Consider the following 19,472-nt stretch of genomic DNA (forward strand, 5'->3'; position numbering starts at 1 on the left):
AGCATGAAATCTATAGTTAGCACAGCTTAAGTCAGATGCACACTGTGCGATTCTGTCATTTTATTCTGTCCTTTAATATTGTTGCTTGTAAGATCTTGGGTAAAATCCAAGGCAGACTTTAGTATCATAGTATCAACAGTCTTTTATGTCAAACTGTACCATATAAAGTACATATACTTATACATATAGCAAAGAAAACTACTGTACTTCATGAATTGCTTTGCTCCTATTGGTTTGTTAGACAGCCCTCATTGGAGCAGTCCAACACAGTCTCTACGATACATACTTACAGCTATTTCTTCCCTACGTCACCAAAACATCACCCTTTGTCCATATTTTAGATGTCACTTTGATGTCAAATACCATTGGCTCTCATGTGTCATGTGACCGGTTGTGACTAATGTTTGGATGTATATTTTTGAATAAGATGTGACTGCCTACACAAAGAGGAAGATTTTCAGCGACTAAAACCTTCAGTTTCAATATATTGTATTATTAAAATATAGATATATAGATATATATTTTATATAGATATATAGATATTTTTAAAACCTTCAGTTTCAAAAATATATATATTTTAATGTAATGTAAATAAAATAATTGTGACTACATGTACCTGCCTATTGTTACATGTTTTATATTGTTGTTAATAGGTTAGGTTTAGGTTTGGGGTTGGGTGAGGAAATCTAAATTATCAATATAATAGCATAATGTAAGTAAACCATTATAACTGCCGATTTCTCCCTTCAACAAATGAAATCTTTTACAATCCGCAAAATTTGTCAATCAGCAAAATCGTGGCAAACAATTATAGTATGCACATGTCTTAGAACTCCACATCTTACCACATCTATCACCCTGCAAACCATGCCGTGGTTCATTCTATCGAAATTGCAGTTGGTTGAACGGTTATGTTTCATTCTCCAAAGAATTGTGTCTGTTTCAAAAAACAATTATTAGAAATCTGCTGGTGTGCATTCTCATCTGAAAATCTCCTTCGCTGTGTTCAGTGCCGATGCTGACAAATGATGTGCTGTTAGCGACCAAAAAGAATTAATTCATAATCAGACAACAAGGACAAAGAGAGACGATTATATGCAGTGAAGGGGGCACTATCATTCCTCCCTCTCCTCTCTCATTCTTCACTCATCCCTCGAAATTGAATACAGATACAAAGAGTGCACGACTCTGAGTACCCATTAATGTTTGGTGCGGTGTCTGTTTTCTGCTTCATGGCCTAATGGATTAAAGCCCTCTACTCCTCCACCATTGTCCATCAGGGCGGAAGATTAGCCTGACACCGGGGTGATGGCAGGGAGCGGCCAGCAATCCCTTTTGGACCATGAAATGTGTGTGTGCTGGAGATTTGGAGAGGAATTTATCGTGGTGCTCTGGTAGAAGAGTGCATATTGAGGGAGGAGGGAAAAGCACACATGTCATGTGTTCTGGCAGTCACCAGTGCCAACACTGATATTACGCTTATCTCAGTATGTGATTTTACCCCTAAGGTCTGCAGTGCACTAGTTCTGCAGTCAGTGCGCTGACATGATACAAGGTGTGACCGCCATGCCATTTAAAGCCAGATACCTGACCTTTTATAACAATACAGTGAGTCAAAATGTATTCTTGTGCAGTTTGACCTACTAATGTTGTCTGGCACATAAAATGGGGAAAATGGTGTAGTCCCCCTCTCTCTCTGCATGGGCAGATAAGAAAAATTATTGAAAACCTTGTTTTCCATTGTCTCTTCCACTATCCTCACTTTCTGCATTACTTTTTTGCTATTTGAACTACATTGAGACCTCTGAAGTGGACACAAGAAGTTACATTTTCTCATCAGACTGCAGTGACCACCTTAGATTTCACAATTATTTGACTTATCATCTAAAGAAAATTATTTTTGACTATCGGCATAGATTCTGTTCCACATCATAGCCTATTATGGTCAAGAACTGGCTACTTAAGGTTAGGGTATACTTAGTTTTTCAGCATGACATTACATCTTGCATATTGTCGAGCGCTAAGACTTTCAAAGTATTTTCTTTTGACCGTGAGCTCACATGGTCATATCCGACACACTACGACTGCTTTGTGGTACTGTTTAGTTTAGTAACATTGAGCTGAACAGAACTTGTTGCTAAAGCGTGCCATTCAGTAGTAGTCTGAGCTCGTTGACATGTTTACAGTTTCTTTTTCAATTTAGGTGCTGCAAAATCATGATTAGAATGGACTGACTGAGCAAGTGACCAATCGTGAGTTGCCATGTCACTACAGGCATTCAACTAGTACAGTTCTTTGTCCTGAGTAACCGTGTTGAGAAATGAAGGTCAGGAACGGTTTGCAATCATACAGTATCGAACCGTGTTCAAGTGGAAATGCTACTTGAACCTCTACTAACCATGCTCAAAACTATACGGCCTGATGAGGGAAAAGCAATTCTTAGTAGGTCCTCGTGGAGGCACGGTTACACACCTCAATCAGGGTGGCGGAGGACAAGTCTCAGTTGCCTCCGCTTCTGAGACCGTCAATCTGCGCATCTATTCACATGGCTCGTAGTGCATGACACCAGAGACTCCCAGCATATGGAGGCTCATGCTACTCTCCGATCCACGCACAATTTACCACATGCCCCATTGAGAGTGAGAACCATTAATCGTGACCAGGAGGAGGTTACCCCATGTGACTCTACCCTTAATGGCAACCGGACCAATTTGGTTGCTTATGAGACCGGGCTGGAGTCACTTAGCATACCCTGGATTCAAACTCGCGACTCCAGGGGTGGTAGTCTGAGCTACCCAGGCCCCCTGCACTTTTTGTTTCTTGACGGAATAATAAAAAGCCTGTTCATCCTGACTCCCGATAGTTACATAAAACCAGCCAATCAGATTGAAGCTAGGGATTTCAGCAAGCCATTGCCATTTTCGTGAACAGTATGCATCCGAAGGTCAGTGAATAGACTATTGCTGGTCCAGGGGTGTGCCATCTCAGGCTGAGATTAAGAATGGGGAACATAAATCTGTCAGCATGATAAACAAAGAGCATATCAAATTCTAATGGCATTCGGAGGTGTGCGACTGACAACCAAACCATCCTGATTATTATTCCACTCTAAAAGCTCACAGCAGTCGTCCTCCACCACAAAATGGTTTCAGCTCGACTGTGATAATCAGCTGAAATGCAGCTGAATAATTACAAAAGTGGTTTGAAAGCCTAAAGGGTGATTCCAGAGCTTTGTTAAACAGATTGCTGATGTCACACTCACACACGGCAAAGGTGATTCTGTGATGTGGTAGTGACTGTCTTTTGGAGTGGCAAATTGCCTCTAAACATCAGCGTCAGTTCAGAATGAAATCGCAAAGCATCTGCATAATGCAATGAGGACCTGCAGTTGGGGCATGGTGCTGTTCTGAACTGCCAGTCGACAGCAGGATGTGTGGAATAGTGGCCTCTTAAATGTGTCCCATTGGATGACCCAGCTCAACAATTGCCATGCCCACACTGTGCACCATCATAATGGTCATTAGCTCCAATTAGATGAGAGTGCTAAAAAAGTTTAGCTGTGCATTTTGAAAGTCAATAGCCTTTTTTTATGTTATAGTTTACCAAAACTTCACTTCACAGCTTTATACCATGGAAATGGTACAAACTCTTTGCTCCTCCAAATATTGTCTTTTAGCTGTCCCACAGACTTGTTTACGCTCTATGGTTGATAAGACTTTGCAAACAGTTAATAGTTGGAAAAGACAAAAATATATGAGTGTTATTAAGGGTGAACAGATGTCCCGATAAAACCATGACATTCACCTATTTTACAAGCCTCATCCCAACGGAGCTAGTCGGGACGCCTTTTGTCCCGATAATTAGTCTTAGCTATAGTTTGATTACTTTAAATAAGCATTTTAAATAAACATGGCTGTGCTTTGTGCATTTTCTGTCATGTGAAAACAGGAGTGAGTAACAAAAGAATCGCTCATTCATGCAATTTGATTTCAATGGGGTAATTTTCACCGTGCAGCTCCCTGCATTAAACTTCTCCCACCACTACTGCTATCTAAGCAAAAAAAGCTCTCCTCAACTGCTTGAAGCCAATATTGAAGACGATTCTGTGTTATGTTAATAGCATCGCACATTACAGGTGAAGTTAAATCAAATTGCAAAATTGCGCCCCCTCCTTATACACCTCCACTGACATACACTTCTGAAATTTGAACACAACACTTTTGTCCATTGTTGCCAAATTCACACACTTGAACTAGCCAAGTGATGTCAAGTACATTTGCTCAGTTAATTATGTTATTGTAGCATGCGTCATGTCTTCATTTAATTCTTTAAATTTGTAGTTGATAATTAAATCATCGTTTATTCTAACAATACATATAGTGTAAATGTTTTGATCATTATTTTTTGTACTCTTAGGCCAAAATATGAATAATGTTAATGTGAGGACTGTGTTGTGTAGAGGCTGTTGAAATAGTCTGACAGACTATTCTGACACTTTCTTTTTCTCCTTCTCTTAGGTGCCAGTACTGCAGCCTATGGATCTCATGGTTGATGCCACACCTCGTAGAGTGTTTTCCAATGCACACATGTACCATATCAACTCCATCTCTGTCAACAGTGACTACGAGACTTTCATGTCCACAGATGACCTGAGGATCAACCTGTGGAACCTAGAGATCACCAACAGAAGCTTCAGTATCCTTGGACAAGGGTCATAAAGGGTCACACCATACTTGTTTTTGGAAGGACATTTCGAGAGTCATTACTGGGTACATTCCAATGCCTTAAAATCCTAGGAAATGGTTTGCCGAACATTGTGTTAATGTACTGTAAATATACTATTGAAAGCTGAGGTTGGAGTAGGACATAAAGGAGGGCTTGTCCTTTTAATAAATAGCCAGTTGTCTTTAGTTTAAACACTCCACCAAACCATGATTTGCTGCTGGACGGTGGAATTAGGTGAGGTGCATTTCGTTCAAGCAAGCATTTTATTGGACAACAATTGACAAGTCATCAATATTTTTAAATGTACATTTTTATTTCATTTAAATGGTTGTTTTTCCCCATTTGCCATTAATGACTGTTATTGATGATCCATTGCTTGCTGAGGAGGTTTCCTGAGCACTTTTCCCTCAGACATTGTAGATATAAAGCCAGTGAACATGGAGGAGCTGACAGAGGTGATAACAGCAGCAGAGTTTCACCCTCAGCAGTGCAACACCTTCGTCTACAGTAGCAGTAAAGGCTCCATACGTCTGTGTGATATGAGGGCCTCTGCGCTCTGTGACAACCATTCAAAATGTGAGTCAACAACACAGCTGTGAACACCAAATGTCCCAACAGACATTTTATTGCTCAGAGGTCGCTCTTTCGTAGCTCAGGTGACTTAAGAGTTCTCTGTTATTTTTCATTTATGTATCAACTTCGTCTCGGACAAAAGATTTTGTTTCTCCCCAAATTTCTTAGATGGAATAAAGATAGATGTATTGTTGACATTGTGTCGAAGAACCGACACTAGGGGTCTCTCTTGAGCGCCGAATATGCCTCTGTTGGCAGATAGTATTTGCATACCCTGCCCCTGGACATACAGGTATAAAGGCGAGGAAAAAGTATGAGTTCATTCAGAATTTTTTTCCGGAGTCGATGGTTGTGCATTCTGTTTGTTATGAGTCACACCTGTTCCTGTATTCCTCTGACGCTCTGCATGCTGTTGGATTCTACAGTGCATTACAGCGGCTTTCTGCTTCACTGCACAGCATTGCATTTGCCCCTGGGCGCATCGACAGTGCATTTAAAAGAGTTATTTTCTCTAAAAGGGCAAATACACAGCTGGCGTTGAACGTCCTTTTCAGGACGCATCTTTTTAAAGACGTGTTTCCACCTCTGTGTAGTTTCTGGCGGTCATAATAGCTGCCTTGCGTGCCTGGGCTGCGATTACATGCAGGCAGCATTTTTATGAAGGGTCTATGTTCTCAGTGCATTACAGAGAAGGAAAATCCACCTTCTCGAACGCCCCCGTCAACGTCCATTCGGCGGCACCATTGATGACTCCGCCCAGCAGTCCTCAGCAGTGAAGAGGCCATTTCACACATCCTGCCCTGCCGCAAACCTGCCGCCAGGGGCTATGCCCTGTCTGCTCGCCGAGGGCGTCCTCCTGCGGCTTAAAAAAAAAAAAAACGTGCTGTTCCGCCTCAACCAAGAGTGGGCCCAGCTTCAGCACCAGCGTCGAGCACCCCACAGGAAGCGCACGCCCCCCGTCTCACGGACCCCTTCGAGGACCCGGAAGGCTCCCAAGCGTTCCAGAGACGGACAACCCAGAGATCGAGACGTTTGCTCCGGAGTTGGTAAACAGACCACTCTGTCCCCCCATGGAGGGCTATTTTTTTTTCACGTTTTTCACTAACAGAGCAATTTCCTCTTTCTGGGTCACCTGGCCCGCAAATGCGTTCTCACGGCACTCTGCCACCACACCTCAACAGTCCCGACATGCTGGACGCGGACCCTCCGCCTTCAGCCCCACGACTGTTCCCCGGCCGGCCGGTTCTGACGAGTCCAGAGGACACCGCTACAGGACCTCCTCCTCAGTCACTAATCCGCCCCCTGCCGGGTGTGCGGAGCAAGGTAAGTGCTTCGAGTCCTTTCTCAGCACTAGAGCCTCGGGACACGTCCTCGCCTCCCGACGCCGTACTACCTGCTTCGCCCCGCTGCGAAGCCCCGTCGAGTACGTCAAAAGTTCTTGTCCCCTTAGTGCCCCCAGCACGGAGCTTCCGGGCCGAAGACCCGCAGAGAGAGGCTGGAGGGGAGGCTGTCTCCTTCCACCCTAAAGGTGTATGTCGCTGCTATTGCGGCCCACCACGACGCAGTAGACGGCAAGTCCTTGGGTAAGCACAACTTAATCATCAGGTTCCTAAGAGGCACCTGAAGGTTAAATCCCTCCCGGCAAAGCCTGTTCCCCTCCTGGGACCTCTCTCGGTAGTCCTCTCGGGCCTCCAGAGTCCTCCCTTCGAGCCACTAGAATCAGTTGGATCAGGGCCTCTCTCTTAAGACTGCCCTGCTGATCGCGCTCACCTCCATCAAGAGGGTCGGGGACCTGCAATCGTTCTCTGTCAGCGACACTTGCCTGGAGTTCGGTCCGGCAGAAACATATGTGATCCTAAGACCGCGACCGGGCTACGTGCCCAAGGTTCCTACCACCAGGTAGTGAACCTGCAAGCGCTGCCCCGGTAGGAGGCAGACCCAGCCCCTTCGTTGCTGTGTCCAGTACGTGCTTTGCGTACCTACCTGGACCGCACGCAGAGCTTTAGATGTTCTGAGCAGCTCTTTGTCTGCTTTGGGGGACAAAAGCAGGGAACGCTGTCTCCAAACAGAGGCTTTCCCACTGGGTAGTGGACGCCATTTCATTGGCCTATCACACCCAGGCCTGGCCCGTTCTCAGGTTGGCAAACGTTGCCTTGTTCCCGTTTTATCATCCATCAGACAAAAATCGTAAATCTGATTGCTTAGAAAAGGATTAGCACTCCTATTCTTAACAAGATTTGAGGTGGCCTTCATGTATGTAGCACATATACAGCAGAATTGTAATACTTGGAGTTGTACGTTTTTTAAATCTTAACCTAAAGTATAAGTAATAGTGATGCTTGCCTTAGCTTTACTGAGGTTGTTAACATCTCTACTGTAACATGACAAATGCGAGGGGCAGTACAGCTCCTTTTCCAGAAACTCAGATGTTGTCTCTGGAGATCACAGATCAGTGCATATGCCATGACAGGGATAAGCTCTTTTCCACCTAGGGTGAGGGTAGTGGAGGTGAGGATTATGCAAAATTTTTATATGATTGTGTCTCTTTTGGCTTAACTGGCTAATTTCATTTGGGGATTGGACACAGTGCAGGCAGACGAACCTATACTGCAGGTATACAGTAGCATCCCCTTTGGTTGCACATGGCTGAATTGATAACAAATTGCCATATTTCCATTTCTAAAATAGTAGGGTCTCTGGTCTCCTCTGCGGCCACTTTAAGATGGGAGGTGAATAATTTTAATTATAAATACACTGATAATCAATTAAAAACTGAAAAGTATGCAAAATTGTTTCATATGCTAGAAAACTGACTATTTTACCCAAAAGGTGTGTGTGTCATGTATATTCTTGCTAATTAGAGGATTGCATCATTCCTTTCGCATCACCAGTATTGAAATCAGATGCAAGTGGAATCTCCTGTGCACTGCGCATGAAGAGTGCTATTTGAATAATGTGTGGAGCTTCCCCTTGTTAGAGCATTCCAAATTGCTCTTTCTTGAGGCTCCATTTCAGTTAGGACACTGCCTTAGAAGACAGCTGCCTATGTAGGCAGCAGACAGTGTGTCATTTCACTAGTTTTTGGAACAGACCCATGTCACCCTTATATAATTCCAAACCCACATAAAAATAAATTAATAAATAAAGATTTTATATAATTTTTTCCCATCAAATTGTAATTTTTTATAAAATAAAATACCAAAATAAATATTTTAAGTTTTATTAATTTAATTATGTTAAACATTACACAATTGAGGGGGGCCTGGGTAGCTCAGCGAGTATTGACTACCACCCCTGGAGTCACGAGTTTTAATCCAGGGCATGCTGAGGGACTCCAGCCAAGTCTCCTAAGCAACCAAATTATCCCAGTTGCTAGGGAAGGTAGAGTCACATGGGGTAACCTCCTCTTGGTCACTATAATATGGTTCTCACTCTCGGAGGGGCGCATTGTGTGTTGTGTGTGGATGCCGTGGAGAAAAGCGTGAAGATGTGCGGATTGATGGTCTCAGACGCAGAGGCAACTGAGATTCGTCACTACGCCACCACGAGGATTTAGAGTGCATTGGGAATTGGGTATTCTAAATTGGGGAGAAAAGGGGATAAAAAATTACACAATTCAATTTGATGGTATTTTGTTATGAAATTTAAATGTGTCAATCTTAAAAATTAGGTATAAAATGTTTGAGCACACATGCTGATATTTTTGAGTGGATCACAAAACTAAACATTTGTTAAAACATTTTAAGCAGCTCTTGCCATACAACAAAAGGGCTAGATGCAAACTTTGGGGGCGGGTGAAATTATTAGTAAATAGTGACTTAAAGTTAAATTATGTAACTTGTTGTGTGTTCAATAAATATCCTCCTGTACCAGTAAGCCATTCATAGCTGAATTTTTTGGAAAACTTTAAGCACTGTGTTTCTGTGGTGCTATGAATATTGCTTTGTTTGTTTTGAATGACCCGCTTAGACCCGCCCCAATGTTACTCAACTAATGGTGTGAGTTGGGGGTGGAACTATCTCTTTGTTAGACCAACATCAGACAGGGGGTATTCAGAAACCTGTTTTGAAAACAAAATGTATTTTTGCAATTACATCTGATGGCAATTACAATCAGAAATTGCATAATTCAGTGTGTGATCTTTAACTTTAACTTTGTGTGATCAACAGAAATATATCATATAACTGTCTAATGAACTACTTTTATGGTGCTTGTATGGGTTATTTTGCCCAGCAACAAGAACTGTTGTTGTATGGCAAGAGCTGCATAGTGATTCTTAAAAAATTCCTCACATGTTCTATGAAAAAGATAACAGCATATGGTGTTGAGGTTGATTAAATAATAACTGAATCTTTTTTTTTTTTGTGAACTATTCCTTTAAGATGGGACATATCCATGTGAATTTCATGATCACATTGAATGCATTGACAATTAAGCTTGGTATTAAAATCAGTGCTTGAGGGCAGATATCCTTGTCTATAGTTTTCTCACAGCTGGAAGAATTTGGTCATTTCCTTGGTTTTATCGACGTGTGCAATGTTCCATGAGCTCACATCCTGTTGAAAAAAGCATTTACATTATGCTTCTGAATTTTCAACATGTACAGATTTGCTAGAGGGGCAAACTATAGGAGCTTCAGATTTAGCTGCCTTTACTTGTATCTCCAGTACCAGACTGCTCTAAATTACACACACATTTTCTTCATGTTTTCCTTCTACACAAGATCACAGCAGGCGGATTTGCCAGTTTGCCTCGGGAAAGACTTACTCATTGTCTTCCTTATCACAGTGTGTGTGTGTGTGTGTGTGTGTGTGTGTGTGTGTGTGTGTGTGTGTGTGTGTGTGTGTGTGTGTGTGTGTGTGCAGATATGACTATTGGTCCTTCCACCCACACTAATGTATCATCCAGGCATCTTAGAGCATATTCGGAAAAATCAATCTGCGGTGTCAGGCAGGGTAGGCTAAGCAGCAAAGGGCCCTGGACTTAGGGCTGTCACCCCTCACATCGCTTCCCAGAGGACTCATTAGCCCCCAGTGAATGACACCCAGCAGAACAGCTGGTGGACAGGCTCACAATGTGACATGGCATGCTTATGACAAACACCTGCAGACCAGCAGATCCCAAACATGCATTGATCTGTTTTCTCCCCCTCTGCTGTCTTTATTCATCCACTCTGGAGACACCTGCTGACACATCTGAGGCTTATCCACGACTGAGTCGGTATATGATGATAAATATCGGTTTCTCTGCTGTGACAGGTGTATTATTTCCCTAGTGAGTGGGGCGCATTTGATATATGTTGGAAAGTAAACAGTGAAACTGATTCAGAGAAACTTTCTTTGAAAGAGCCAGTTGCTTGATATTAAACTGAACATGAAATAGCATTAAAAATGTATTTTACTTTTAGCAATGTGATGCATTTCCGATAGAACGTGGATATTCAACGGGAAGAAAATGTAGGGCGGAACTTGGATCGTGAAAAGTGGGTGTTACATAACAGAATGGAGCCAGGTTGTTGAAGAGGAAGGGTAAAAACATTTTACTATTTAAACTGTAAATAGCACCTGCTACACAGCATGGCTATTTGCACTCCAAAAGTCTGGTGGAAACACAGAAATTATAGACAAACTGCACCCCAGTGTCATTGCAGTGGCATGGGGTGTAACAACGGTGTGGATGTGCTTTTTCGTGCAGACGTCCCGGATTCGATTCTGCCTTTTGTCCCACTTTTTCCCATCCTTTTTGCTGTCTCCATTCTTAATATTTCCTTGAATACTACTTATAATAATACAGGGCCTGAAATTCGACCTGGGATTGTGGGCATTGCACACAATTTTAATAATGCCTGCAAGATCCATATTCATAGCGCACGAAATTCCCACACACTTTTATTCACTTTACAGCAAGAATCTAACCACAAATTCAGGATTGATTAAACCAATAGATACAGATGCACAAATCAAATCAATAAACTTGTTTTTGTATCAAAATGTAATTCCAGTAAATACGCAAGTAAATCCCCTCTATCTCTCCCTCTCTCTCACGTGCAGCTGTCAGCGTGTTTGAGCACTTGTTGAGTTTAAAAGTGTGTGCAGTGAGGGAACGCGTTTAATTACTGAACTTTAGATGTTACAAATGTATAAACCTTTCTAAACCTGTTAATTTGATGTGCAAATGGTTTAATACCGTGTATCCGTAAGCGATAAAACAATCGCTCCTGTTTATAATTAACAAAGCTGTTAACATTGAAAGCGCGTGACGTATAGTTTTGACACCTTTCATATCTTGGTGCACCATCATTAGTCATAATGCAGCACATCTGACAAGAAATGCAGAAATAGCAAAAATGCTTTGTGTACCAGCTGCATGGTGAAGAGAGAGACACTTGAACACCTGTTAAATCTCTCAACTGTATCTCTCTAGTTCCCCGTCTGTCCCCTTCCCCGTTGTGTCGAAGAAGCGACACTAGGGGTCTCTCTTGAGAGCCTCGCGCATCTCTGAACTTGAGAAAAGGCCAATAAGAAATTGTCAGACAGAATTTGCATGTCCCGCCCCCGGACATATGGGTATAAAGGGAGGGAAATGCATCTGTTCATTCAGAAATTTTCTTCGGAGCCGACCTGTTGTGTGATAAGCGAGCTGCGATTCCCAAAACTGTTCACCTCATCCCTAAGAGCGTATGCTGTTGGATCTACGGCGCATATCAGCGGCTTTCTCCTTCTCTGCACGGCAGCTTTGCACCTAGGCGCTTCGACAGCACTTTCTAAAAGAAAATATTGTAAAAGAGTTTGATTCTCTAAAAGAGCAATACACAGTGGCATTGAACGTCCTTTTCAGGATGCGTCTTTATAAAGATGCCCTTCCTCCCCTGTGTAGTTCCTGGATGCGGTCATGTTCTCCCTGCTCCTGACGGTCACAGGTGCTGCCTTACGTGTCTGGGCTGCGATCACACAGAGGCAGCGTTTGTGGATGGTTCGTGTTCTCACTGCGAGAACCTTACCATGGCAAAGTTGCGGTCGCAGCTTTCCTTCCTAAAATGGAACACCACTCCAGCCGCCCCCCCATGTCGCTCGGGATTGAGGATGACCCGGCTGGCGATGGAGGCGATTTGGGGATGGCAGCGGGCTCGGTTTCGCCGGGTACATCCCCACGAACCACCGGCCCCCCGACATTCTCGTTGAGTTCCGCCCGGGAAGCTGGATGACGAGCTCGCTGCTACATCGGAGAGTGTTCCGGCATCTGACGTGGAAGACTCAATTAGGCTGCCACCCTCAGGTCAGCACGCCCAGTCAGAGGCTGGCGCCCAGATGGCCGACATGCTTGCCTGGGCTGCCATCATCGTGGGGTTGATAGAGGAGGCAGACCCAACCCCTTTGTTGCTTTGTCCAGTACGTATGCTTTACATATCTATTTGGACCACATGCAGAGCTTTAGGCGTTCTGAGCAGCCCTTTGTCTGCTTTGGTGGACAGCAGAAAGGGAATGCTGTCTCCAAACAGAGGCTTTCCCACTGGGTGGTTGACGCCATAGCATTGGCCTATCACACCCAGGCCGTGCCCGCCCCCTTACGGGTTCGAGCACACTCGATGAGAAGCGTGGCATCCTCATGGGCACTGGCCAAAGGCACCTCCTTAGCAGACATATGCAGAGCAGCAGGTTGGCGACACCCAATACCTTTACGAGATTTTACAATCTCATGATTGAGTCGCCTTGTTCCCCCCATATCGGGGTGTAGGGAAACAGAAGGTTATGACGATTTTATGGGGCATTGGGGAAGGATACATACAGTCTGACACGGTCTGTCGCTTTGCCACGCAACTGCCTGCCCGCACCTGTGTCAGCAGTGCATGTACACGGTTCAGCGCATGGCATGATTAATATTGGACCCCCTAGTGTCGCTTCATCTACACAACGTCAAAGTGAGCGACAGACGGGGAACGTCTAGGTTAGTGTTGTAACCTCCGTTCCCTGATGGAGGGAACGAGACGTTGTGTCCTCCTGGCCACGTCGCTGAACCGAGCCACTGTTACGGCCGAACCTCATTGTCGGCTCCTCAGGCAAAATCTTGAATGAACAGATGCATTTCCCTCCCTTTATACCCGTATGTCCGGGGCGGTACATGCAAATTCTGATCAGTTCGGTGTCATGCTCACGTGCTAAATTATGTCACCGTTCAGAACATTTATACAAAATATACTGTCCTAGTGAATAACACTGTCACTCCCTGTGCTTTTAGCCTACTTCCTTGCCCATTGGCTCATTTCACTTATGCATCTGTCTGTTTGAATAGCCTCCTGACCAGCTAGAAGCCAAGAGTGCTGGAAGGATGGATGTTATATATTTATTAAATTAAAGACACAATATGTAACATTGATATCAAGTATTTCAAATGGATACTGCAGTCCAAATTCAAAATATTGGAGAGAGTTGTCTCCCCCGCCCCTCCTCCCCAGACTCGAATTTCACACGGGTTGCTAGGTTGAGGACACGCAACAGGAACGAGTAAATTGACAATGGCAAGCGGACAAGCCTTATATGATTTTACTGTAGTAAACCATGGTCAATTTTTGTATAGGAAGGTAAGGATTAGGTTTAGTCGTTGGGGTTGGTATAGGGTGTCTGTGGGACTCTAAATAAACACAATAATACTGTATTTTAGTATTTAATTAGGGGTGCAAATAGTATCTGACACTAATTGTGCTTAATGCACTGGCAAATAAAAAGGCTTGAAAAGGAAATTTGTTTCAGAGGCAGAGAAAGTTATTACATTTTGATGGTGAAAGATTGTGAAGACAAACATTTTGTTCTTTGGAATAACTTGCACCAATGATTTTGTTTACAATAAGACCAGGAACATGTATTAAGAAAGTAAATAGGGTCAAGTTTTGGGGGTCGGTTGCCATCTAGTTGGGTGTGTAGACTTTTCATATGGTTCCTTACAACACCCTTCACAGTGTTAGTATGTTTTAGCACAATCTGTGGACTTTTCAGTTGGTGTAACAAATATCAAGGTTAAATTAAAGATCTTGTACGATTTCAAAGTGCCACCATCTGACCAGCTTAAAATACAGGAAAATCCTGTATTATACGGGGCAGGTGGCAACCCTATATAGAGGTGAATTCATGAATTAATGTAGTGATTAAATATTTTGCTGTTATCAAGAACAAAGCAGTTTTTTGCATTGTGACTGTTGCCATAGAAACAAATAACGTCTGAGGTCTCAGGATGTGAACAGCTCCAAGTAGAATCTCCAAGTTGCCATCCCATAATACAGTTATTCTGACATGCCGTGAACGCAGCATAATTTCTAAAACTCAAATGTGGAATTTCAAACTTTCTATGAAGCTAACATGTCTTCTTTACTTGATTTCTTTTTATGCATACATAGTTTTTGAGGAGCCAGAAGATCCAAGCAATCGTTCCTTTTTCTCTGAAATCATCTCCTCAATCTCTGATGTCAAGTTCAGCCACAGTGGGCGGTACCTGATGACACGTGACTACCTTACAGTGAAGGTCTGGGATCTCAACATGGAGAGCAAACCATTGGAGACCTATCAGGTAAAGTATTGGGTGATTTCACTGCAAACCTACAGTGCGTTTCCATCCCATGTGTTGAAGAGAGCAAAATTGTCACTTCTGTGGAAATCGGTGCAAAACAGAAATAAAAACATTGCCCCTAAGATTTTCCTCGTACACCCACTGAAACTTCTGATGTCCCCCAAACCAACTCCAAAACACAATCAAGTGGGACCAGCCCAAGATAAATTATCAAGGAGGAGCACCCTTTGGTCAGACAAAGAGATAAACAGTTGCCCACCCTAAAGATCAAAATGCCCCTCCATAGATCACATCCTAGTACCGCCCCTGAATGAAAATGGAAGTTGAAGCTACTCTAGCTCTTTTTTTAAATGTAATAAATTCCTACGTTTATGGTTTACAGTGTGCAGACAAAACGCTCTGACAAACTTCATATTTGCTAGCATTCAGTGCAGATGCCTTATGTCTGGGAGCGAAAGCATATCAGACAGTTCGAGGATGTAATTATGTGAATTATTATTAATATTAGCCAATCGTTTTGATGGCAGGCTTTCCTTCCATTATTTCAGAATAACCAGAGCAAGATTTGAGATGCAAGGTGATGATATTCTCTGAGCGAAATATGATTTCACATGGTTTGTTGAGGCAAAGTCACATGACTATTCTGATGCACACCTATATTCCTAAATAAATTCTATAGGAATATATTTGGTAAATGTGTTTCTATCATAGTTTATATGCCTCTTCTATTCAGTTAAAAAATGTATCCACCTTGAGGGAGCATTTTAGAGATTTTATTCATATCTTGGTTTTTCCATCCAATTTTTAGAGAACGTTTTCGGACCCTAAATAATAAATACCAACTACCTCTAACTAGCAATATTAAGCATCAAATTTTGGCTTGTCGGTGTGTCTTCTTTTGCGCTAACAATTGTACTTAATTGACTTTCCCAACTATCAATTCATTGTGAAGTATGTGGTTTTACAATATTGGTTTCATTTTAAAATCTTCAGTGGTTTCGACCATAATATGAGGCGTAAAGTGTATAAAGCCGGGCTTTGAAATGTAAACTAAAGGCTATTGGCTATGTAAACAAAAAGGGATGAGCTCTTCGATATGGTCCACCCCCGCTTCCTGTTTCAGTAGGAAATACTTTGACACAGGAAAGAAAACTGCTTGTCAAACCATATCATGGGGTCTTTAAATTTATGCACTCTTTAAATTTCAGTTTTTTTACGTCCTAAACAATTTTTACTGAACACCAGTTTTATCTTCCAGGTGCACGATTACTTAAGAAGTAAGCTCTGCTCGCTGTACGAGAATGATTGCATCTTCGACAAATTTGAATGTGTTTGGAATGGATCGGACAGGTCAGTATTTTACTGAAACAAGCTGTAGATAGACACTTCTGTTGAGAACTTATTGAATATTGTTGATGTTTTGCCCTCTTCATTTCCAGTGTGATCATGACTGGTTCTTACAACAACTTCTTCAGAATGTTCGACCGCAATACAAAGCGTGATGTGACGCTGGAGGCATCTCGGGAGAACAGCAAGCCTCGGGCGATCCTGAAACCCCGCAAGGTGTGCGTGGGAGGTAAACGCCGTAAAGACGAGATCAGTGTGGACAGCCTGGACTTCAGCAAGAAAATTCTCCACACCGCCTGGCATCCATCCGAGAACATTATCGCAGTGGCAGCCACCAATAACCTTTACATATTCCAGGATAAGGTCAACTAGCACAACTGCACTGCCTCCACACATCCATGAAGAGAAAGAGAGCATTGTAGCCACCCTTTTGAAAATTGCAGCGTGTGACTGTGCTGGTTTTGTTTCCAGTGGAATAAAGGAAGTTATCTAAGAAGTAGGGAGAAGTATGGACAAATGTAGGACTTCTGATCCTGAATGAAACAGCCATGTTGTATATGGATGCTGAGTGAATAAGGAGCGGCATGCTCTGCACAATCCATCTTCCTTTATTAAGTATTTGCATTTCCTCTAGGCCAACTCTTACTTAAAACTGTTTATTTATTGTATTTATTCATTTCTCTGTTGCGGGGAAATACGTGACTCTTTAAATCAGGACAAATGTACGTTGTCACTGACATAATTTGTCAGTTTAAATTTAACAAAATTTAGCATCTTTAATAAAGCAAAATTCGAACAGCAAACTGTGCACAGGAGTTGACCCTTGGTCTATTTTTCACAGACTCTTTCATCGACATCCTGGCATCGAAAACAGAGGGGTGCCTTTATAACAAACAGAATGGATGTTAATTTCCTTTGGATCACAATGCCAAAGTGTAGGACTAACCTGTAATAAACTACGAATGTGACTCTATGCTGGCTGTGTATTTTGAGAACATAGATCACAAAACAAAGAATCTATGTCCTGAATCACAGTCCCTAGCGACCGCATTGGTCCTCTTTATAGGAGCGCTGAAGTAAAAGTCAATCCCATTAGTGAAAAAGTAATTTCATGTTGTCCTTTTTAGTCCTCTTATTTTCATGTAACCATTAATAAACTGTGGTGCCTTCTTTTCGTATGTGGGTGATTGGGGTGGGGGGTGTTTGAAAGGGCAGTATTTTGGGTCGTGAAGTGTGAATGTTTTTACAAGAAATGTGAAGAATAGCTTTGTAAAAGAAGGGTGAAGAATTGCAGCAACATGGTTTTTGAATACACAGAATTGAAGCACTTGAATTTTGCATTCCAGTCTACATAATCTGAGTATGTGGTATTCCCTGTTTTTTTATTATAATTATTATTCAAGTGCAGTACCAGGTGAAGGATAATAATGCATGCATGATGTCATCTAATGGGCCAATGAAGAAGAAAAAAAAGCTGTTTTGTTCCAACAAACGAACCTGTATAACACCAGATGCCATCTCTTTTCATTCAAAACAAACCTGTTTCATAATACTGCATATGTCTGAGACTGTTAAATCGTTGTCCTCGTTCAGTGGTGTCACTTTGACCTGAGGATGACAGGAATGCCGGTATCATGATGTAGCCTATACATGACGTGAAGGTGAAATGATATCAGGGAATTTTATTATGTAAAAATAAACTAGCAATGTTGTTTTCTGAAAATAATTCAGTTGTAACTTCTTAATGAAAGTTTTATAGCTCAGAATGTACCGACATGCAATGATTTGCCACGCAGTCTTTATGCTTAATGGAATTCGTTGAAATAAAAAGAAAGGTTACGTCAAATACATCTTGTCTGTTTCTTAACCATTAGCGAGAGAAAGAGCGGGTTAAACAATGGCGCCCTCTGGTGGCAATTCATAGACACGCTTTATAAAATTGAAAATAAATATGCTCAATATCCTATCTAGCTGTCGTCTCTGGTGTCATTTGCAGGGAAGGAAATTAGTTTTTTTTGTCTATACTTTCACTGCAGTCTTTCAGCAGAACAACTTACAATGTATGTGTTTGCCATCACGCGTATGAGAAATGCTTGTAAAGTAAAGAAATACAGTAAAGCAATAACACGAATACAGGTGAATTCATCGTTCGCGTTGTTTAATATACGTGCCAAAATGTTTGAGCCCCTCATATGACACCATTTTAAATGTCTAAAGTTGTCCAGTACACTATATGTAGTAAAAATAATAATGATATTAAATACTGAAACAAATATTATAACCAAATATCAATCTTCCGAAATACCTGACAAACTGAGGCACCTTTACTGTCAAAGCGGGGCACCGTAGTTCCTTTAATAATTCTAAATGCAATCATAAAATGCATAATAACAATAAAACTATCTTTATTTTAGATTAAAATTTAAATCAATTTTTGTTTATTTCAAATACACAGCAAAAATACTAGTTACATTTATTTAATTTAAGTTATATTTTAAGAGTAAATATTAATGGTTAAAATTAAGTAAAATCTAATTAACTTCATGACATAATATTTATTAAAATAAATAAGCAATTTTAACTTAAAAAATATTTCAGTTAATACAGATATTTGCAATCTGATGTACAGTTTACATAAACATTTTATTAAATCATTTAACATTTTACAAAATAATTTCACATTTTCACTCACCTTACAAATAATTGTGTAATTATGTACCACAATAACATAAAGAAGCCTTCCATAAGAAAACTCAATGCATGTAGGACAACATCACCTCACATTTGTAGCTATGGAAACAAGATTGAGATATGAGCAGGCAGACCTCCACAAAATATGATGACGGTAATAATCAAAAGATCGTTTATTTTTTCTTGAATGGGTATGTTTGACTTGCAAATTAAGTTTAGACTTCACAAAAAGTAACATACATTTTTATTTTTTAATGGTGTAAATAAATGTGAAAATAGTGAAACCATGCAAGCTTAATTATTCAAGCCTGGTGCATAATTGGAACACCAAATAAATATACGTTTTCCTATGATACATAATGACGCATTGTAAAGATAAAAAACAACTATAAATAATATTTACTTATAAGCTAGAGCATTCATTTTTTCATTTTTGAATTGAGGACAAATGTAGAATTTACTTAATATTTTCAAGATCGAGCTTAAACTAACTTATTCCATGTAGAAGGTACTTAATTTTTTTCAATTTTTTTACATTTATATGATCCCCATTTATGACACCCTTCATCCTCTCTTCA

At 41.4% G+C, this 19,472-nt stretch overlaps 1 protein-coding gene across 3 annotated transcripts in view; it reads left to right on the forward strand.

Moving 5' to 3' along the window:
- Nucleotides 1–18,038, forward strand: part of LOC127660014 (serine/threonine-protein phosphatase 2A 55 kDa regulatory subunit B beta isoform-like) — a 107,486-nt gene extending 89,448 nt beyond the window's left edge. For all 3 annotated transcript variants that reach the window (XM_052150057.1, XM_052150058.1, XM_052150059.1), the window contains exons 5-9: nucleotides 4,518–4,695; nucleotides 5,137–5,301; nucleotides 14,687–14,856; nucleotides 16,115–16,206; nucleotides 16,296–18,038. In XM_052150057.1, the coding sequence (XP_052006017.1) occupies nucleotides 4,518–4,695; nucleotides 5,137–5,301; nucleotides 14,687–14,856; nucleotides 16,115–16,206; nucleotides 16,296–16,575 (885 nt within the window). In that variant the 3' untranslated portion in view covers nucleotides 16,576–18,038. The remainder of the gene's footprint in view (nucleotides 1–4,517; nucleotides 4,696–5,136; nucleotides 5,302–14,686; nucleotides 14,857–16,114; nucleotides 16,207–16,295) is intronic.
- The last annotated feature ends 1,434 nt before the right edge of the window (nucleotides 18,039–19,472 follow it).

The sequence above is a fragment of the Xyrauchen texanus genome, chromosome 19 (genome assembly GCF_025860055.1).
Source record: "Xyrauchen texanus isolate HMW12.3.18 chromosome 19, RBS_HiC_50CHRs, whole genome shotgun sequence".
NCBI classification, from domain to species: Eukaryota; Metazoa; Chordata; class Actinopteri; order Cypriniformes; family Catostomidae; genus Xyrauchen; species Xyrauchen texanus.